At 45.0% G+C, this 23,777-nt stretch overlaps 1 protein-coding gene across 1 annotated transcript in view; it reads right to left on the bottom strand.

Moving 5' to 3' along the window:
- The window catches only part of LOC147011503 (uncharacterized), a 154,538-nt gene that overhangs the window by 17,518 nt on the left and 113,243 nt on the right, over nt 1–23,777 (bottom strand). Inside the window, exons 6-7 of the mRNA XM_085858010.1 lie at nt 13,860–14,058; nt 5,535–5,942 (exon numbers count right to left, since the gene is read on the bottom strand). Of these exons, the coding sequence (XP_085714136.1) occupies nt 5,535–5,942; nt 13,860–14,058 (607 nt within the window). The remainder of the gene's footprint in view (nt 1–5,534; nt 5,943–13,859; nt 14,059–23,777) is intronic.

Below are 23,777 nucleotides of genomic sequence, written 5' to 3'. Positions count from 1 at the left end.
TGCCGACGATTACGTGGCGTAGCCTATTAAAAGGCTGCCGCTGGACGATTCAAATCATAACCACAAAAGACATCAAAGTTTCAAGGCCCTGTCAAACCTTGACGTTTTAGCCAGCGTATGGCGATGTTTGAAAAATTTGCCGAATACGATGGCACACGTCGAATACGCTATGTATTACGCGTTCGACGACGTATGCCAGCGTGCTTCAGCGTGCTCTTAACGAATACAAAACTTACCCATAACGTATTCGACGTGTGCCAGCGTTTTACACAAATTTTTCATACGTCGGCATACGTTGGCTAAATCGTCAAGGTGGGACAGCGGCTTTACAGGGGAATTCACGCATTGCGTTCCTCAAAGCCCTTCCCTTGGTGTACTGCTGTTTGAGTGGAGGGTGGTGGTCTCTTGACGGAGGAGTCTGAAGTGAAGGCCCGCTGAGCCGGTTAAACCAGGCTCATCCACCAGCTGTCAAGTTTGATGTCAGGGGTGTTACCATCCCGATTGCTGACCCTCAAATCAACTGTGGTCCACCTTCATTTGTGGAAACACGGGCTGCGGTGAACTGGTTGAAATGGGGTAAAGCTCCTGGGATCTGTGGCATCCATGCTGAACTTCTCCAGGCTGGTGGAAATGCTGTACTCATGTTGTTGCATGCAGTTCTGTGTTCTGCCTGGAACACAGGCATCATCCCAACTGACTGGAAGAGGAGTCTTGTTGTCCCTCTCTGGAAAGGAAAGGGTGATCGCCAACACTGCCACAACTACCGAGGGGTGACGCTGCTCTCAGTGCCTGGCAATGTCTTTGCTCGGATATCTCTTCATGGTGTTCACCACCATCTGCTTGAGCACCAGTGCAGTCAGGCTTTACACCAAAGCGGTCAACGATTGACCACACCTTTGCCCTTCAGGTCCTCACCAAACGCAGATGAGAGTTTTGGCAGGGGCTGCTTGCAGTCTATTTTAATCCCTCAAAAGTGTTCAATTTGGTGAATTGGGATGCCCTCTGGACGTTTCTTGGTCTTTGTGGAGGAGGAGATTGGGACCATACTCTGGGTATAGCGTTTGTGCTGATGAAGCAGTCTCCTTGGCGATTGGATACAATCCTGAGCGGGTCGCCACTCCGACACAGTATACCATCATGCTGGCACTCATTTTGGTGACCTCGGAAGGATGACAAGCAGAGGTAACCCCACCTAGTATTAATTCAACAGCAGAGCGGGATTTGAACTCAGGACCATCGGATCCAAAGCCCACCACCCTAACCATTCAGCCAGCACCATGTCTTTGTGGGGTGCCACCAAAACTGATCAATCTGATGTCTGAATGGTACTCTGGTGCTGAGAATGCTGTGAGATGTGGTGATACCATCTTCGACTTATTTCTCGTTTTTACTGTAGTTTGTCAGGGGTATGTACTGGCCCCCACGTTTTTCAGCGCTTGCATAGATTGCATTCTGGGGAGGATGTCAGAGAGATCAAGCTGCGGTGCATGGTTTGGGAATGTCAATATTTATGACCTTCATTTTACAGATGATGCAGTCATCTTTGTGAAGACTCTGGATATCCTTTGGGAGTCCCTCGAGGTGCTGAATGATGAGTCTGAGCCACAGGGAATATGGGTTTCCTGGGTCAAAACTAAGACCTTGGCTTTCAATGACATATTGGATGCTGCTCTCTTGTCTGTACCTGTTTCTGGTGACGATGTTGAGGTCATCCAGTGTCCAATGACGGTGAACATTACACCACTCCAGCCGACACTTGGCATTGCGCATGGTGATCTTAGACTTGTGTGTGGCTGCTCGGCCATGGAAACCCATTTCATGAAGCTCTAAATGAAAAGTGCTTGTGCTGCCCTTGCTTCCAGAGTCAGTTTGGAACTTGGTAATGTATTGCAAAAGACGACAAACAATTTTTCCAATCTACTTGCTTCAGCACTTGAATCTGGGGATTTCCCAGTCCCATTCTGTGAGCTTGCGTGGCTTACCACTTCACCGCTGAGCGACTGTTGCTTCAAGACGTTTCCACTTCACAATAACAGCACTTACAGCGGAGCTCCAGCAAGTCAAAAATTTGACGAACTGACTTGTAGGATTCTTGAGGTCCTATGACGGTACCACGTTGAAAGTCACTGAGCTCTTCAGTATGGCCCTTTCTATTTCCAATGTTTATCAATGGAGATTGCATATCTGTGTGCTTGGTTTTATACAACTGTCAGCAATGTGTCTGGCTGAAATATCCGAATCCACTCATAAAGAAGAGGTTTCCACATACTTTTGGCCATGTAGTGTACATTTGTACAACTTATTAAAAAACAATCTTTACTTGGTATTATTATGGAAACGTTTACAGAACAATGGACCTTGTACAAATGGTTGCTGTGGAAACTGCATCGACCATGTACATGTAGTTGTTTTCACTTCAATTTAATACGTATTTACATGTAAATTCAGTCTTTACAGAAACTTCAATGATGTAAATCTGTGCCAATTGAAGACAGCCAACCAACAAGTTCAGTTCTGAAGCCGACAAACCGGGATCGATATCTCTCTTACCCTTTCATAAAATAGTATTCAGTGTTGGAACAAATTGTAACAGAACTGTGAGTAAACTCGGTATATATATGAATTCCCCTGAATAAAATATTAATCTCTCTGAAGTCTCATCACTCATCCACATCTAAAGTGGGTTCATTATGGATCTTACCCTAACCCCAACAATGCTCTTGTTTACATGTCAGTCATTATTTAGTGATAAATAGTTTTTGTACACAAATCGTTACTCGATCTCTCCATTCATCATCTTGTACACGTGGACGATAAGGGTTATAATAAGCTTTGTCAGGACAAGAACAAGAACCTGTACATTTCAGTCCCTGTGAGTGACCCTTTCACCGTGAGGGTGAACAGTTATTACATTTGTAAAAGAGAAGGGGAGGATACTCTGCTGGAACAGGGTGTGTGTTTGTAAATACTGGATTCAACTCATTGTCCTTCACACACAACATCCGCTATTTGTAACAAGTGGTCGCTGTGGAGATGGGATTACCAGTTGTTCCCCAGAACAGTGCTTGGTGGTGTTCTCTCATGATGTGTTTCTGGAGGGAATCATGTACAGGTGGAAGCGTTTCCAGATCCGTCATCCTTTTCTGGAATAACCTGCTCATTGCCTCCTTCACATCGTAACTTGAGAATTGGACAAGTACAGGTCACAAACGAAGGCTTCAACTTCAGCTGCTGTGTCTCCAGTAAGATCACCAATTACACGGTTGTTCAGGAGTTCAGGATTGGAAAGAAATGTTTTCCATGCTCGTGTGTTTCCAATGCCTTACATGATGCTGACGGTATCACAGCAGCTTGTCACGAGATGAACATCAGGGAGGTTTCTGCGGATCGTAATTGGTGGATAAATCTCACGTTCCTTGACAAAATGTCGCTTCTTCCATGTCCCAGATCGAAGTAAACTTCCTTGTTGAGCTGGTGACAAAGTGAACAAGTATCACCCGGACATCTGTGTCTCTGCAAACCACAACCAGCCTCTCAAATCCCAACAGACAAACATCAATTCCATGAGGAACTATTTAATTATTCCATGAGGATTCCATGAGGAACTATGAAGAATTAGTATCGTATTTCCTTCTTCATGAGTTGATAGGAGAAAGTGATCATGTCGTCCTGACGATACCTGTACATCTTCCCCGTCATCAAATCCTCCTCCTCCCATTACTCCAACACCATCAAGTGAGTCTGCCTTTATCAATTGCTGTTCTGATAATAACTCAGCAAGGTTTGCTTTGTTTCACCTCCAAGTAAATAAGGATATCCCAGTTGATTGTTTGTATTCTTTCAAGAACATCTTGATTATCTGGGACAATAAACTTTGAGCATCCTATAACACAATCTCTTATTGTTTCAATCCCTTGATGGCCGAAAACACTGACAGTTTCAGACGTTTTCAGACCTGACAAATGATGAACTTATCCAAGTCTGTGGTGACATCTCGGATTAGTCTGTGAGAATGGAGAACAGCTGTGGGTTCCATTGTGACGTATTTACATTTACATGACAACACTGCTGTCCGATGAACAGAACACAATATGTGTAGAAATGGGACGAGTAGATGGTAGAGATGTGTGACGGGTATCAATGTTTCACTTGTGAGATCCTCTTGATATTCACAATGTGTCCATTAACTTGTATGAACAAACCATGTTCAGTCCAGTCATGGTAAATATATATATATATATATATATATATATATATATATATATATATATATATATATATATATATATATATTATATTACAAACGAATCATATCGATGGGTTCACTGTGCCTGGTGTTGGCTTCATGGTTGGGGTGGTGGGCTTGGAAACATTGGGTCCTGAGTTCAAGTCCCACTTACACGTTGAATTAATACCAGGTGGGGTTAACTCGGCCTGTCATCCTTCCAAGGTCAGCAAAATGAGTGCCAGCTCGCTGGTATCCTGTGTCGGAATGGCGACCCGTCCAGGATTGTGCCCAATCGCGAAGGAGACTGCTCAGGCTTCACCAACGTTCTGTACAGAATGTGGTCCCCACGGATCGATTTGGGTTTACTGATGGATAAAATGACATCCTCAAACACTTTGAGCGTGTCGAATGTGTCCTACCAGCCACCTTCATTTACCATCCTTTACATGTAAAGGATGTAAACTACTCTTTCAATGAGGTAGAAACTTCTGATAATTGTTCTGGGTTTTAATAAAACAAAGAATGTATAAAACATTAGACATTAACCCCTGTGTTGACACACCTGTAGTTGGTTTGTTGTAGTTAGTTGGTGGTGATGTTCCCAGAGATGGTTTGAAGGATCTTTGAGGTTCTTCTTTATCATTTAACAAAACACGTGGGCAGGAAGGGGGAGGGGAAACAAATAGGGTTTCTTCTCGATGTTATCTTTGTTACCTCTGTGTGACCACGTGTTATAACTATGTTATCTCCATGTTATCATGTTGTCATCTCTGTTACCTCGATGTTATCTCCATATTATCACTGTATTATACCTATGTTATCTCTGTGTTACAATTATGTTATCTTTATGTTATCACGATGTTATCTCTGTGTTATCACGATGTTATCTCTGTATATCACTGTGTTATGTCTATGTTATCACTCTTATCTCTGTGTTATATCTATGTTATCACTCTGTTATCTCTGTGTTACAACTATGCTATCTTGATGTTATCACTATGTTATCTGTGTGATGTTACTGTGTTATCTCTGTGTTATCGCGATGTTATCTCTGTGTTATCACTTTGATATATTTGTGATATTTCTATGTTGTCTCTGTGTTATCATTCTGTGATCACTGTGTTATCTTTGTGTTGTCATTGTGTTATCTCTGTGTATTTGTTTTGTCTCCCCAGGGTTTCGGGAATCAGTGCAGGATCGGGATGTTTGGAGAAATCTGATCAGGAATCTCACCAGAAGTAGAACATGACGTCACGGAACATGATTACTCGATGATAGTTTATGATTTTGTATCAAAAGTTCTCACCGTCAACTCGTAGTCTTGTTCCCTTTTCTTTACTCGGATAAAATCCAACACCATACCAACTCCCCCACTGTGTGAACAAAAACCCACACCTGTACGTTCCCTCGTCCTCCATCTTCAGATCTCTGATCCTCACCGTCCCGTCTCCCTCTCTTGGGTTTCCCACGGTTTGAATCCTCCCTTTGAATCCCCCTTGTGTATTATTCGTGGAGCTCCTGAAGATATTGTTGTCTCGTTTATTATAATATTTATACCAAACAAATCTCAGATCTTTTATCTTGTTTCCTTCATTGTGATTAAACCGACAGGGAAGAATCACATCCTCTCCCCTCACTCCGATCACATCCCGTTGTACACAAAGTTTCTTTGTCCCTTCCATTGCACAGATGTCCGTGTCCTGGCTCTGTGATCCTGGAGGGAAAATAGGATCAGATGGAAATATCGATCAGAACAAGATTTAAAAACTGATCAAAAAACGTTTATTTTACAAATCAAATCGAAATAATAATTTATTAAAAGGTGATATTTATTAATTAATTATAAATTAGATATTTATTTTTCATAAATAATAAATATCGAGATTCCTCGTGACGTCATATCGTGTGAATGGTTCCCCACCAGGAGGAGCCTTTAGTTTCCTCATTAATCTAAGCATTTGCAGTTAAACTAACCAGTTCATGTTTTGGAGAAAATAGGAATTAAAAAATAGTTAAAATAAACTTATCCGGGATTTCCTGTTAACCCTTCATGGCTCCATCACCTGTTCAGGTAATTTAACCGTTTTATTGTTGTGTGCTCGTCTGGACTGGTTGTTGTATTGATATTACGTACAGGGGACACTCTCGGGTGTCCGTGTGTCGAGTGTCCATGTTGACCTGGTGTTGTTCGTTCTCCCCATTAACCCCGATAGTATCTGAGCCTGACTGTGTGCTATCTTGTTAACAGGTACACACACACCTGGTGCAGCGTTTCATCTCACACCTTCCTGTCACGGTCTCAGGATTAAACCGACAGGTGAGCGTCAGGTAAAGGACGGACCTTGTGATCCCTTCGGTTTAACATCGATCGACGATGATCTCCCTCAAACCAGCGGTCTCTCTCCAAACATGAGATTGTGACGTCATTCGAATGATCGTGACGGAACATATTGTTCGTGTTGTCGTTGGATTCGAACTTTGCCCCATTCCTTTTAGATGGTTCAACCGGGCTGAGAAATCTGTTCTTTCATCACTTCAAGACTTTTCCGACGATGATGCTGAGACTCAGAATGTCCGGACAGAACAACACAAGGTAACTCATGTCGAACTAATGTTTGGACAAATTCCCAGTTTCTGTCCCGTGATCTCAAGATCCGACATTGTGAAGAACTCCCCCTCACTGGCTTCAGTCTGGCAGGACATTGGGATGAACTTTGGTTTCCAGACATCAGGAGCTCATTTCCTCGACCCTGACTCCACTCCGTTTGGGAGTTACGAACACCCTGATGATTTGTTCCAGCGACTCACTGTGTCCATCGATTATATCCTGATAACAACAGATATCCCAATAACCCATCATGGTGAGTTATCATCAATCGATGAAGAGTTCTCTCCTGAGATAGAAAACCTTATTGTGTTAACCTGGCTTCACCTGATTCACCCTGATCTGCCCCAGAAGGTAAAACAAGGTTACGGGACTTACACGAGGTTTCGAACATTTGCCTTAAACCAGATATCACTAACCATGGACTCACTACTTCCTGAGATTGCTTCTGGAGATGATGTCCAGGTCATGAGGTCACCTGTGAGTTGTCTTGTTGCCAAGAAGCCAGGATAGCACAGCATTCCTTGTTGTTGTTGTTCTTGTTGTTGGTGGAGAATAACCCCAGTCAGTACTGTACAAACTGGCCCACAGCACGGCAAAGGCCAACTTATTTTTGTGTGTAACAGCTTGTCTGCCCGGTAGCAATCATTTTGTTGGGGCACGACTATACCACTGATACTGTGCCCCTCTACCAGTGCGCTGGTACTCATTTCACCGACCTTGGAAAGATGACAGGCTGAGTCAACCGCACCTGGTGTTAATTCAGCAGCCTCAGCCTGTTTCGGCTCAAACTCAGGACCCGAAGACCCCAAGCCAGACACACAAACCACGAAACCAACACCAGGATTTTGAAAACCGACTGATCCTGCAGAAGCGGTTCAAAGATCCCCCATAACTGAGACGCCATGCTTCTGTCTGTTTGGAGCCAACACCACTCGGCTTTCGACTGAGGCTAAGAGGAAGAGACAAAGGGGGCTAACCCCTTCTGTACCCTCCTCATGCCGTGCACACCTTGGGCCTCGCAGCCTGCAGACCCACGTCAACGGCTCAGCCTTGAGGTTGGCGGCTTCCCAACCACAACTAACATTCATGTCGCCCACAACACATCATTATATGTATATGTATATGTATATGTATATGTATATGTATATGTACCCGCATGTACAGTCGTGGCCAAACATATTGACACCCTTCCACTTTTTCCAATAATACACCATTTCTTCCTTGTTGAAATTAAAAGTGTATTTTGGTTTTCACATGTGTATTTCTTTAGTTTGAAGTGGAACAAAACAAAAAAGCTGAAAAAATTACGAAGTCTGAGATTATTACCTCCACCAGCACAGGTGAAGGAGGTTATGTTTTCACCCATTTCTGTTTGTTTGTTTGTTTGTTTGTTTCTCTATTTATTTGTTTGTCTGTGTGTACGATATCTAAAAAAGTTGTGAACGGATCTGGATGAAATTTGGTGGGCAGGTTGGGTGTGTGACAAGGACGAACTGATGAGATTTTAGTGAAGATCCGGATCCGGATCTGACTAATAGATTCTTCACCATTGAGAGATTGGGCCAAAAACGAAATGTCGCCTGATATTTAAAAAATGTATTCGGCCTCATCTGTTCTCGTGGATCAGGCGATGCGTGGTGGAGGTATACGCTCCATCGAGTGCCCTTCGAGTTCCACACAGAAGTCCTAAAATGGCCCGGACAATATTATTGGCACCTTTGAGAAGTTGTTAGAAATAATTATATTTCCAGCAGGTGATTCTCCTTTACTTTGGAATTGAACTCACCTGTGGTGATATGCAGGTGCACGCAATATAAAAATCACTCGTTAAACCGGTTTGAAGAGAGAAAAGGAGTAATTCTGCTGTTTTGTGTCGCGGTGTGTACCGCAATGAGCATGGAGAAAAGAAAGGAAACCAGGGAATTGTCTGAGGAGGTCAGACACAAGATTGTGGCCAAGCATGGACAATCTCAAGACTACAAGTCCATCTCCAGAGACCTTGATGTTCTTGTGTCCATCGGATGCAATGTTTTCAGGAAGTTTAAGGCCCATGGCATTGCAGGCAACCTCCCTGGACATGGTCACAAGAGAAAACTTGATCGTAGATTGCAGCGAAGAATTGTTCGAATGGTGGAGAAAGCACCTCAATCAACTGCCAAACAGATTAAAGTTCACCTTCAGACACAAGGTATGACAGTTTCATCGAACACAATGCATCACCAACTCAATGAAAGGTTGTTCTCTGGTGAGAGACCCAGGAGGACCTCACTGCTGAGAGAGAGACAGAAGAAAGCCTGACCGGACTTTGCCAAAACACACCTGAACAAGCCAAAATCCTTCTGGGAGAATGTCCTGTGGGTAGATGAGACCAAATTAGAGCTTTTTGGAAAAGCACATCATCTCTATGTTTACAGAAAACAAAATGAAGCCTTCAAAGAAAAGTCCAGGCTGGGGTTCCTCAACGCAGCGTTCTGGGCCCTGTTCTTTTTCTGATTTTCATCAATGATCTCTCTGACTCTTTGGAAAATCCTCTATCTCTGCTGATGACTCCACCCTCTGCCTACCATCTGTCATCCCTCAGACCAGCAAGCAGCAGCTTCTTCACTCACTGCAGATCTGGATAAATTCACAAACTGGTCCAACATGTGGAACATGTCTTTTAATCCTGACAAATCTCACACTCTCACTATGTCTCTCAGAAAAGACCATTTAGAAAATCCCCCCCCCCATCTACTTTCTCAACAATCCTCTTGAAGAAGTCTTTTCATTCAAACTTCTGGGTCTCACTATCTGCCATGATCTTTCCTGGGAAAGCCACATTTCCAACCTGGCCTCCAAAGCCAATCCTCCGTCATGCAAGGTCCTTCCTCGGCCCACCTGAACTCCTGACCACATACAAAGCTTTCGTCCACAACCTGATGGAGTACTGCTCTCCCCTCTGGGCTGGTGCTCCTGCCTCTCACCTTTCTCGGCTTCACGCTGTGGAAACCAAGGCATTTAGGATCATTGGTATCTCTTGCGATGAGACTGAGTTTTTGGGCCTCTCACTCTCTCACCGCAGACAGGTCAGTGGATTTTTGCCATCTACCATCTCCTCACCGGTCTCGCCCCCTCCCCCACCCCCCCAGCTCTGTCTTTGACATGTCCCTCCCTTATTTCCGCAGCGTTCTCAAAGTCCGCCAGAAACCCTCTTCCGGTAAAACTACAAAATCACGAATCACTGCTCACCTTTACTCTTCAATTCCGCTTTTTACCACCTTTGGGATCAACCCCCTCACTCTCTTCAATCCCATTCTTCCCTCCAGGTCTTCAAAACAGCTGTTCACCACCGCCTCTCATCTTCCCTGATCCAAATCCTTGATCTTTTCTACCCCCGTTAATCCACCCTAAACCCACCTCCTTCAAATTCCGTGCTTTCCTTCCTGAAAGTCCCTGTAATGTCCATCTTGTATTCGCCACGTTCCCCTCCCAATCCCTCTGCCTTCCACAGATCTCCTAATGTCTCTGTTCCTCACTGTTTTGTCTTTCCCTCTCCCGCCCCTCTTGTCTCATGCCCCCCCCCCCGCTATGCATTGTGTGTTCGCTCTCATACGAGCCTCGTCAAGGTATAAAATAAAATATAAAATAAAAATAAAACACCTTCCCTTCAGTCAAACATGGAGGAGGTTCACTGATGTTCTGGGTGTTGCTGTGCTGCCCCTGATACTGGGTGCCTTGAATGTGAACATGGCATCATGAAATCAGGAGATCACCAAGGAGCCATTTTGGAGCATCATGTTCAACCCAATGTCAGAAAGCTGGGTCTCCATCGAAGGTCATGGGTCTTGCAGCAGGACAATGATCCCAAACATATTTCAAAAAGGACCCAGGAATGGTTCAAGGCAAAAAGCTGGATTGTTCTGAAGTGGCCATCAATGAGTCCAGATATAAAATCCATTGAATACCTGTGGGGAGATCTGAAAACACCTGTGGGGAGATCTGAAAACACATGTGGGGAGATCTGAAAACACCTGTGGGGAGAAGGTATCCTTCAAATCTGGAAGAATTTGAGTAGTTTGCAAAAGAAGAGTGGTCCAAACTGCCAATAGAGAGGTTTTGGATGCTCATTCATGGCCAAAGGAAGACCTTTGTCCAAAGGTCTATTTCGTCCAAAGGCTGTGATACAAAATATTATGTCGAGGGTGTTCATAATTTTGTCAATGCCATTTCTTTTTCTTTTCTGATTTAAAAGGAAATGTGAAATTTCCCAGACCGAAATCCCTGTGTACACGAGACTCGTCGCCCATGCAGGTGTATCATCATCCCGACATCTGCACTGTGTATGTGGCCCCGTTCACATTCCTCACTGTACTAAAACTCCCATGACTATCAAGCGATATTCCTACTTTGGCCGTGGGAATGCTACCCTAATCCCAGAGGTTGTGAGCTCCCCTCCAGTGTTGTCTAAGTGTGACCCTGTGGATGTTTCAACCAATGGCCCAACCAGTGATCATGCTCTTGAAGCCTCTAATGATCTACTCCAGGACACTTGTCCATCCTTGTGTAAACCACCACCATCCCCGTGCCTTGATCCTTTGCGCAATTGTGTAGACAGTCTTTTTATCTGGCCCGTTATGTCGAGTTACCATAATACTGTCCTGCACTTCGTGTTCGGGGTCGGGTTGTGGGATTCACACCGATCGGCGAACCCTCTTGTGGGCTTCACACATTCCAGTAACGATACTCTTGTTTGGCTTGTGTTGTGGTTGTTTCTTTTTGTTACATTCCCAGTAAGTTTGTGTTACGGTTCATTTGTAATGGCAGTGATAATGTGTGGGAGGGAAGGAGAGGATCACACCAGTCTGGACTGGTTGTTGTATTGATATTACGTACATGGGGCACTCTCGGGGATTCAGGTGTTGAGTCTCCAAATTGACCTGGTGCTGTTCATTGTCCCCATCAACCCCGATTGGATCTGAACCTCGCTGTGTGACATCTTCTTAACAGATACTGACGGTGAGCGGTTCGAATCGATTGGATTTCCCCCGTCGTGTCACGAGGGGGTGCTGTACCTGGAAGCACGCCATCCCTCAAAAGCAATCGTGAAGCCGGCTGTCTCCTCCGCACTCACATTGTGGGAACGAAAGATCAGGAAGTAAATAAATAAATAAATCAGGATGCTCTTCAGTGCTGTTTTCCAAATAAACCTCCGACTTCAACAAGGAATATGATGGGAAGAGGAACCTGGTTATCAATCTTAATTCCGTTATTGATGAGAGATACACAAATAAGGTAAATATACAATCATAAGTGTGTGTGTGTGTGTGTGTGTGTGTGTGTGTGTGTGTGTGTGTGTGTGTGTCTCCTCCATTACTCCATAACCATGAAACCTTCAAATTTCTGTACTTTCTTGGTGAAAAAGGAATGCAAACGTCTCTCTCTGTCTCTCTCTCTCTCTCTCTCTCTCTCTCTCTCTCTCTCTCTCTCTCTCTCTCTCTCTCTCTCTCTCTCTCTCTCTCTCTCTCTCTCTCTCTCTCTCTCTCTCTCTCTCTCTCTCTCTCTCTCTCTCTGTCTCTCTCTCTCTCTCTCTGTCTCTCTCTCTCTCTCTCTGTCTGTCTCTGTCTCTCTCTGTCTCTCTCTCTCTCTCTCTCTCTCTCTCTCTCTCTCTCTCTCTCTCTCTCTCTCTCTGATCCATTTCTCCCTCCCACCTGTCTCCCTCTCTCTCCAGCTCCCCCTTATCCTTCCTTTTCTGTCCCCTCTCCCTCCCACCCCTCTCCCTCTCTCTCCCACCCCTCTCCCTCTCTATCCAACTCCCACTTATCCTCCCTTTTCTGACCCCTCTCCCTCTCTCTCTCCAACTCCCCCTTACCCTCCCTTTTCTGATCCCTCCCTCTCTCTCCCACCCCTCCCCCTCTGTTATGGGGACTGTTAATAACTGACGGTTTAATTTTGAATTTAAAACTGAATCCCCACAGGTTCGCATGTACGAATCAGATTCGGAGTGAGCCAACTGGAGGGGTGCAAAGGTCGCTGCATGTGTAAGCATGCATACATGAAGGCAGGTGTTTGTCAGGTAGATAGTGTGGGTTTAAAATACTCCCCACACTGTTTTATGTGGAACCCGGTGGTTAAAAAGAAAATGTTGCTGTTTGGGTGTATTTCATCGCCCTTCCCAACCCTTCTCTTCTCCCCACGCTGCCTTACCTTCCCTTGCCCTCATTCTGCCTGCGCCCTTCCCATCACATTGCATTCCTTCCACCCCCTTCATGCTTATCCCCTCCCCTCTCCATCCCCCATCCTACTCGCCACCACCCCTCCTCCCCCTTGCAGAGTGTATACCGATGTTTGGTGAGGGGTTGCACTCCCCACACCCCCTTTCCCAAGCTCACCCCCCCTTCTCCAAGCTCACCCCACTTCCCCTCCCTCTCTGTCCCTATTTATCCCCCTCCCTCAATATCCCTGTCAGTGAAGCGACGGGTTGTATTTGTCAGTAAATAATAAAGAAACTGAAATACATTTTTAAAATCTAATTAATTTGAATTCCCTTTCACATCGACGTAACATAATCTAATCAAACCATTCAAAAAGGATAAATAAAATACCAATTTATGAAGATGACGTCACACATTCACCTCAAATCCCTGAATCCCCAGGTCCTGAGTTTCAATCTAAACGACTCGGGTTCGTCATTCTCCCCACGGATTATCCCGATATTATTGATCTGAAAACGATTTGTTTTCATCACAAATACTTGGAGTGCAAGGAACGGACTTTATGACGTCATTACTCACGCAGTGTCTGAACCCAAATTGGGTTTACAAGGAAACTTCTCTTACAAATGATGAATATAATTATATTATCGATAGTTAATAATGAACTTGATAAACGGTTTTTATAAGAGGAATAGGAATAAAATTGGTTTGTGATGGAAAATCATCCGCTGTGTGAATAAATAAATGAACCACGAAGGGAAGTTCTCGAAGATTCGATTAGAATCCCCACAGTGAGACATTGAGAGAAGGGAAGAGAGAACAGTAAACTTACCGGAGAGAAGAATCCCAGTGAGGATGATGAAGGAGTAAAGGAGGAACATCGTGTTTTCCCGGTGGATGAGACTAAAGTGGAACTCGGGATCTGGGACCCAAAACCAGCAGAGTCTCTGAACTCCGGGGATTGAACACAAACCGGTACAAGGAGAACTCTTATGCACTTCTTGTTCACACCGATCATTTATCTTCCTCTTTTAAACACTTCCTCACAAAACGTGACGTCACGAATTCCATTCCAAACCGCTTTCATTTCCCACCTGGTGTTACAGGTATTAAACATAGCACAGGTACCGCTCCAGTTCCTCCAAAATCATTCCCAGGATCTCACATTCTCAGAGTTCATTTATCGATCCTTGATCCGTGTTTGATGGAATGTTTCAGTAAAAGTATAAAACATCACGTGCGAAGGACATTCATGAAGTTCCCTTTATTTGTTCCCAAATTACAACATAAACCCACAGGTTTAATATTTCACAACTTCATGTCTGATGGACATCTTGGAACAAAATCTCTCTCTTGTCAGAATTTATATTTCCTGCATTTTGTGCATTTTGTGCAGCGAAGAAAAATCAATTTTGTAAACACCAAATCATGACGTGAAAAGCAAGAGGGAATAATCACCATTAACAAAATGAAATTCTGAAAACCAGGATTAACATGAAATGTATCAAACTGAACAAAGGTTACCCTGTTAATCTCGGGTGGGCACCACGAAAATTAATTAACCTGAGGGTGATGCAACCTCCATCCATCAACCAGGTAATATTTTACCACAACCAGGTGATAATTTACCACCAACCTGGTGATATTTATTTTACCATCAACCAGGTGATAAATTACTATCAACCACGTGATAATTTACCATCAACCACGTGATAATTTACCATCAACGAGGTGATATTTTACCATCAACCAGTGACATTTTGCCAGCAACTTGGTGACATTTTACCATCAACCAAGTGATATTTTACCATCAACCAGGTGATAATTTACCATCAACCAGGTGATATTTTACCATCAACCAGGTGACATTTTACCATCAACCAGGTGATATTTTACCATCAACCAGGTGATAATTTACCATCAACGAGGTGATAATTTCCTCTTAACCAGGTGATATTTTACCATCAACCAGGTGACATTTTCTCATCAACCAGGTGATATTTTCCCGTCAACCAGGTGATAATTTACCATCAACCAGGTGATAATTTACCATCAACCAGGTGATAATTTATCATCAACCAGGTGATAATTTACTCTCAACCAAATTGACATTTTACCAGCAACTCGGTGATATTTTACCATCAACCAGGTGATCCAGAGCTGGCTCGAAGCTGTAAATGAAACCGCCAGCTGAGCAGACAAGACCACCAAATCAATTTGGGCTCAACAACCAAGAAGAGAAAAGTCATTTTTTCTTCTCGAAGGATCACTTACAACACAGACCTTCAACGATGTGATCTTGTGGTTTCCATGAGAAAAAACAACTAAAGCCAAATGACCTTGCATCACGTCATGAAACACCATTTTGGTCCGATGGGATTCCTGATCTGAACCAGAAAGCAATGTCTGCTCTGGAACCTTCAAACGAACTGAAAAATACCAAGAACCTCTTGTTGTATTCTGCCATTCATCTCAACAGGTAACCCCACACCGTACATCCTGGAGAACAACTGTGTGTGAATGTCTTTGCTCTAATAATAATAACAGCACGTGTCTTCCATGTTGGGGCGTGACCCCCGTTTATGTTTGTACTCACGAGACATGAAACCACATCGAGATTTTAAGAATTTATCGAGATGTTGATGATTGAAGTTCTTTCCTTGCTTTAGATAAAAATTTCTTCGGCCTGGACACCTGAGGTTCTTTGTACTGTCGACTGTTGGATTAATTGCGATATGAGAAACAGTAAGGTTGAATTTCTCTAATTTTGGGGAGAAAAAAAAATCAATTATCTTGATCTGTTCCCGAAAAGTATTGTGACGGACTTTGCTGTTCTAAGATAATTCTGAGAGTCCGAGTCATCGATTAAAAGACCACAAACACGATCTACAACACTCACCTCTGGCTGAATCTTTGCACCAATGGTCGGTTTACCATACCTGTGAGATGACTGAAGCAGATGGGGTACCGTGCCGGTGGCTGTACAATGGATGTTCATTGGCCGAGCGAACGAGCATTACGCGCCTCAACCTATCATCTATCAGATGCAAATCATCCCTGGATCAGTATCCCTCAGGCACGCTGTGACGCGATCAAAGTCGGACATGAAACGTCAAGACAGTTTCAAGCTTGCATTGACAATGGCAGGCAAGCACGTATTTACAGTGAGTGGTAGGCGTGCAAGTATTTACAGGCAAGTATTTATGACATGTGTTGTGTAACATTCCCATTATCTCTACATGACATATTCACACTTGGAATTTTTGCCAATCACTCAGCACTTTCACTGATGGATGCAGACACCCAAAGAAGTGAAGGATTGGAGGAGGAGTAAGGAGAGGTAGAGGTGATAAATAAGAGGTTTGGGGTCAATTGCAGGCCCGACACACCTGAATTGCCACCGCCCAATGATCTGATGGTCCTTGGACCCTCCACCTCACGCTCCCTCATCCATCCGATTGTGCTCGCTCAGAGTGTCCGATGATACGGGTGATTGCACGTGATTATATGTGGCAGTTCATGGCGGGAGAACAACTGGGGGTGAGGTGAGGAGCCACAATATGGCCGGAAAATGAGGTAAGTTGACCGGTTTGAAACGAAAATTTGTCAGGGCATCAGGTGAAAAGATGCGTGGGTATGTGGAGACGAGAAGACGCAAAACGTAATTGAAAGGAGCTGAAGGAATGAAGGATGTGAAGTGAAATGGGTGAGGTGAATAGAAGAAAAGAAAGAAAGAGAAAGACAGAACAAGCGAGAAATAACAACACAAAGAAGAAAGTGAACCACACACACACACACACACACACACACACACACACACACACACACACACACACACACACACACACACACACACACACACACACACACACACACACACACACACACACACACACACACACACACACACACACACACACACACACACACACCACACTTCTGGGTTGTATCCGATATGTAGAGCCCTTTTTCTTCACCCCTCCTCACCTGCTCCTCTGCCTGGTAACTTCTCGTTATTGGCTGATCCACAAATCTTTCAGGAAAGGTGCGATCCGACATGTCTGTTTCTTCAAGATGATTTACAGGTTTCTGTCGAGTGTCCGTGAACTCACACTTGGGTCTCTCATGTCCAGTCCGTGTGTGACAGGATTGATTGCTTTCTGCCATGTGGGCACGAACTCGCACCCAGGGCTTTCGTGGTGAGTCTGTGTGTGGCGTGTGAGAAATGGCTCAAGTCCAGAATGTAAAGTGGAAAGGACATGGACATAAACTCACTCACAGTCAGAACGTTTATCTATCCACATGAAAACAGCCAATTCTTAAAATCCAAACGGAACACTATGAGACACAATTAGCTTTACCCCTCCGTGTTTGTGGTGAGTTTTTTCCACAACTGTCACAGTATTATGAATAAATTTAATGAGATTGGTGGAAGAGGGGACATAGAGGGGGCGGTGGAAGAGAGAAGTCCTCACAGTCCTGCGAATCCCCAGTTGCAAACACGATCTCATTAAAATCCCATATCAAACAAGTGTCGCCCAAATTGTGCGACTCTTGGTCGATAACGACAGCTTTACCTTTTCATCCACATGACTTCTCCCTTTCAGGCCTGGCAATCCATAATTCAACACTCCTCACTCTCACTCTCAAAGAAACCATCCCACTCTTCTCCCTCCAAACTTCCCTCTCACCTCTCTCAAAAACTCCCCCCTCACCTTTCTCCCACCTTTCATCCCCCTCACTCATCCTTCTCAAAGTTGCCCCGCCCTCTCATCCACCAAGCTGCCTCCCTCCACTGCCCTCTCACCTCCATCTCTTCACTCCACCTCCTCAAATCCTCAACTGCCTTCTTCATTGTCTCTTGTCCCCCCTCTCCCCCAGCACCACAGAGCCTTTTCTTCTCCTCATTCGGCCCCTCCCCTCGCTATTCTTCAATACCCCACACTCTTTCAACAATCCTCCTTACCTCCCCCCCTCGTCCCTTGTCCTACCCTCCCCCTCCCCCTCCACCTCCTGCACCCAAAGCCTCCTCCCCGACCTCTTCATTAAAAGTGTGAACCTCAAATATCCGGGGCCTTCGCTCAAACCTTTCAGATCTTTCCATACAGGTTGCCACTGACAAACCAGACATTATCTGCCTAACAGAAACTTTCTTCTCCCAAGACGTGTCTGACTCCCAAGTATCTCTCCCCGGTTACTCCCTCTTACGGTATGACAGACCTGAGCCTCGTCCTGGTGGAGGTGTTGCTCTCTTCATCAAAGACTCTATTCCTCACTCTCCATGCACTGCTCTCACTCCCCCACACCCCCAGGAATACCTCTGGCTTCGGCTTCCCCTCCACTCCCACCTCATGTTTATATGTGTACTGTACCGTCCACCGAACAGTGATGACTCCATCTACACCTCACTATCCGAAAACATGGACCATCTTCTCATCCAAACTCTCTCTTCCTCTAATGTGGTGACTTCAATTGTCATCATGCCAGTTGGCAAGGTGTGGATACCTCTCTCACCTGCTATGGCACCTCAGCAAAAGCTTTCTACGACTCATTAGGACTGACTCAATCAGTCAACTTCCCGACCCGGATCTCAACCAATGGTACTCCATCTCTTCTGGATCTGATTTTGACAAATTTCCCTGACAATATCTGCTGCTCTTCCTCCACTCCAATCGGTTCTGACCACGTCCTTGTCAAAGTGGACATCGCTCTGGCTGTTATCAGAGAACCACCTCACCGCCGTCGAGTCTGGCATTTCACTCAAGCTGACTGGCAGGGTCTCCGAGCAGCCATCAAACTTATAGACTGGTCTCCTGTCACGACTTTCTCAAACATCAACTCATCCTGGGAATTCTTTCAAAGAAACTTGCTCTCCCTCATGCACTGATTTATCCCCTCTCATGTTCAGTTGTCTTACCCTTCCTCCCGCCCTTGGTTTACTGAAGCTTGTGGCGAGGCAGTTGTCCTGAAACAACTTGCATTTGCCTCATGGAAAGCAAACCCAACTGAGGGCAATCTCAGTTCCTTCCACAAAGCTCGGAACAAGTGTGTATCTACCCTCAGGAGAGCCAGAAAACAACATCTTTCTCATCTCAAGTCTGAACTCTCAAACCTCTCTCCCTCCTCAAAATCCTGGTGGTGTTTAATCAAATCTGTTTCTGGTGTATGTTCCCCCTCCATCCCCTCCCTTACCTCAAATGGCCGCACTGCTGATTCCACACGTGATAAAGCTGAATGTCTAAACTCGGTGTTTGCAACTAAATCTTGTGTCCAAAACCCATCACTTTCTCGACCCACTTTACCCAGTCGCACCCAACTGTCCCTGGACTCTGTATCCTTTTCTCCTGACAAGGTGGAGAGCTTGCTTTCAAACCTCGAGTCAGATTCTGCAACCGGTCCAGACGGCATCAGCCCACGTGTCCTCAAAGCCTGCTATTCTGCTCTTGCTCACCCTCTCTCTGTTCTATTCACCCTCTCATTTGCCCAAGGTCATCTGCCATCTGCTTGGAAATCTGCTAACATCACTGCCCTGCACAAAAAAGGTGCAAAAACAGATCCCTGTAACTACAGACCAATCAGCCTTCTCCCAATCATCAGCAAGGTGATGGAATCCATCATCGCTTCAGACATGAAATCCTTCCTCTTCTCCAATGGCTTGATTTCCAATCATCAATTTGGTTTCAGACCAGGTCACTCTACCCTGGATATGCTGCTTCTGCTCTCCCATCAATGGATGGAGGTCCTCAATGCCAGACAGGAAATCCGAGCCGTATCCCTGGACATATCACGTGCTTTTGACACAGTCTGGCACCCTGCCCTACTCACCAAACTCTCTTCCCATGGTATTCAAGGCCATCTCCACTCATGGCTCGCAGACTTCCTCTCCTGTCGCAGTCAACGTGTGGCCCTAAATGGAGTTCTTTCATCCCCTCTTCCTGTGCAGGCTGGAGTTCCTCAAGGTAGCGTTCTGGGCCCTGTTCTTTTTCTGGTTTTCATCAATGATCTCTCCGACTCTCTGGAAAATCTTCTATTTCTCTTTGCCAACGACTCCACCCTCTGCCGTACCGTCTGTCATCCCTCAGACCGGCAAGCAGCAGCTTCTTCGCTCACTGCAGATCTGGATAAAATCACAAACTGGTCCAACACGTGGAACATGTCTTTCAATCCAGACAAATCTCACACTCTCACTATGTCTCTTCGAAAGGACCGTTTAGAACCCCCCCCCATCCACTTTCTCAACAATTCTCCGGAAGAAGTCTTTTCTTTCAAGCTTCTGGGTCTCACTATCTGCCATGACCTTTCCTGGGAAAGTCACATTTCCAACCTCGCATCCAAAGCCAGTCGCCGACTGGGAATCCTCCGTCGTGCAAAGTCCTTCCTCAGCCCTCTTGAGCTCCTGACCACTTACAAAGCTTTTGTCCGTAGCCTGATGGAGTACTGCTCTCCCCTAGGGGCTGGTGCCCCTGCGTCCCACCTTTCTTGGCTTCATGCTGTCGAAACCAGGGCATTTAAGATCATCGGCATCTCCCGCAATGAAGCTGAGTCTTTGGGCCTCTCACTCAATCACCGCAGGTTGGTCGGTGGTCTTTCTGTCTTCTACCGACTCCTCTCCAGCCTTTCCCCCCTGCTCTCTCTGCGATTTGTCCCTACCACATTTCCACAGAGCGCTCAAGGTCCGCCAACAACCCCCTTCTGGTAAAACTACCAAAATCACGAATCACTGCTCATCTTCACTCTTTCATTCCTCTTTTTTCCCGCCTTTGGAATAAACTTCCTCACTCTATTCTTTCCCATTCTTCCCTCCAGGCTTTCAAAACAGCTGTTCACCACCACCTCTTGTCTTCCCCCATCCAAATCCTCGATCTTTTCTACCCCCGATAATCCACCCAAGCCCACTTCCTTCAATTCCCCTGCTTTCCTTCCTGAAAGTCCCTGTAATGTCCATCTTCTCTTCGCCATGTTCCCCGTCCCATCCCCATCCCTCTCCCTTCCACAGTTCACCTCATGTGTCTGTTCCCCACTGTTTTGTCCCTTCCACTCCCGCCCCTCTTGTCTCATGCCCCCTTGCTGTGAGTTGTGTGTTAGCTCTCATACGAGCCTCGACCAAGGTATACAAAAAAAAAAAAAAAGCAGTCATCGACTGGTTCTTCCGAAATCGTCAACTTGACCTCTGACCTTGTCGAATAAAAGCATGAATCAGTCAGAAGCCCAAGGGGAGCTTGAATTCTGAATTCATTGTGGTCTACGATTTTACACTGTGGTTTGCAGATAATGAGTCCCAGACGAAAACTAGATTTCTCATAAAAATTCTATTTTTTTGTTCTTATTTTTAAAAAAGTGATTCAGTACCAGCAGGATATGCCAGATAATAGGTGTATTAGTTTTCAGAAGAATCTGATAAAAGACTTATTATTTATTTTCTATATATATATATATCAGTAATTCATCGCTGTTCCAGAATTTCGACAACCGAGTGTTAAGCGTCCTCAGCGATCGCAAAAACCGAACACAAAATTAAAATCGAACTTAAAACGAACTCGTAACGTCGAGCGAAGCAAAAATACTCCATTTCTCCACGTGAATTTACGGAATAATGTTTGACCTCACTGTGACCTTGACCTTTGACCGATTTTGACCAAAATCTAATCAGCACTAGCCATCACCCTCCTGAATCACGTGGTGTAATTTGACATTGGTAGCTTCTTCCGTTCTCGAGTTATCGTGCCTCCAAACAAACAAACAAACAAACAAACAGAAACGGAAGGCATCAATATACTTCGGAAATCTTTAGATTTCGGAAGTAAAAAAACACGGGAATCAACAAGATATCCGGTTGACTTCAGATTCCGAGAACAACCTTCAGTTAAAAAACAATACACGAGGGATCACCGCGGGTCACAGTCACAACACTTCCAGGCAGGTGACAAGGTTCCGTCTCAGGCATGTTGGGGGTGCAGAGGTCGACACTTCCTTCATGCTTGTCCCAATGAGGAGAAGGTGACCCATTTGAAACGTGTCTGTCGAGTGGAATCAACCACCATACACGTCATGGAGGATGACGACGATGAACGGGTCAAGATGTTCAACCAATGTTGGGTCTTTATTCAGGTGGAACTCCAAACGCTCAACCAATTGCAGATCTGGATGTCAACAATACTCACATCACATTCCAAGTCAACACTCGTGCTGCAGTGTCCATCAAAATTGAACAGACCTCTTGTAAACCAAATGGTCTGAAGCTCGTCAGTCTGGATCTCACACTGTGCACCTCCACGAGTGAGAAAATAAAGCCGATTGAGGTGGCTGATGTCTCAGTGAGATATCAGAACCAACATGCCAGTCTCAAGTTATATGTGGTTTGAGGAAGTGGACCATCCCTTCTCGGTCATGATTGGCTAATTCACATCAAGCTGGACTGGTCAGCCGTACACCTTGTGCAAACCAAACCAAGTCGGTTGGAGCATCCTTTGGAGCAGATTCTTGAAAAGCATCAAGGCCTGATGCTTGAGGCCTGCGAGTAACTGAATAGGTGCCATACTCGGATTGGACAATCCAGTCATCACAGTGCTGAAGTGGAATGATAATGTTTGAAGATGCGAGGAATTCAAGGATACAACCAACCCAGGTCTTCATATCGATCAATACCCTCTTTCATTGATCAATGAGATGGATGCACAGTTGGCAGGGAACAAATTATTCATGAAACTCGACCTGTGGGTTCATATTTTAATGTAGAAATGGAGTCCGGCAGTCGTGACCTCTTCAACATTAACACACGTCAACGACTCCATCGATACGCCTGACTCTGTTTTGGGATTAGTTCAGCCTTGGCTTTGTGGCACTGTTTCTGTTGAGGCAGGTTGAGGGGAAGGTTTTAATGGAGCTTCGGGTAATGTGTGTGGGGGACGGGGGGAGGGGGTGGTTGGATTCTGCGTCATGTTGGACAATTTGATATTCTTCTTCAAGACTATCATTGTGCTCAGACATGCTTTCTCAAGCGGCTTGCACAGCGACTCTTGGGGATGAAAGATCATCAACAGGTAAATTGGGATGTGATTTCGAGTTTTGCCCCTCCACCCCCAGTCGAGTCTTGACCCAACTCGTCATCATTTGCACAAAGATTTAAGGCAGTTTGGATTTTGACCATTCTGGAGATAACGCTGCACATCCTCCATACGAGTCTGAGGGACCGTGTGGGCTCCAGGCACAGAATCTGCATTCTCATCTCCCAGTATCTCATATTGATTATTCATCGATATTTGATGAGTTAAATCTGGAGCTGAGTCCAACACTTCAGACTCTAAAACCACCTTCTTTTCCTGACGAGGTGAGGGCACATTCCGAGGTGTTTTCCTCTTTCTTATTGAGGAAACGAGTGTAAAACCGATCCAGACATTATTGTTATTTGGAAGCTTTGTTTGTTGATTGTACTTTATCTGAGACAGTTACTGCAGTCGGTGGAATAACAGTATCAGGATGAGCAGGGGACACGGTGTCCACAAAGGAGGATGTCTGCTTGTCTACAGAGGGAGCAGTTTGGACACAGAAACCATTTAGATGACCAAGGTTCCCACAGCTCAAGCATTTTAACGTTTCCGTCGACGCATATACTTGGTAATCGTGATTGTCAACACGAAATATAAATACTGCGTTTCGTCCTTTGTCCATGTTGGATGTGGGAAGCATCATATACACCTGTTGCCAGAAGGACATGGTATGCTGAGGCTGCTCGCTACGGCAGCCCACAGGT

The sequence above is a fragment of the Eptatretus burgeri genome, chromosome 15 (assembly GCF_056783735.1).
Source record: "Eptatretus burgeri isolate ZD-2024b chromosome 15, Ebu_testis_v1, whole genome shotgun sequence".
NCBI lineage: Eukaryota > Metazoa > Chordata > Myxini > Myxiniformes > Myxinidae > Eptatretus > Eptatretus burgeri.
Note: the sequence above shows the minus strand (reverse complement) of the source record. Positions and strands in the feature narration are given on the sequence as shown.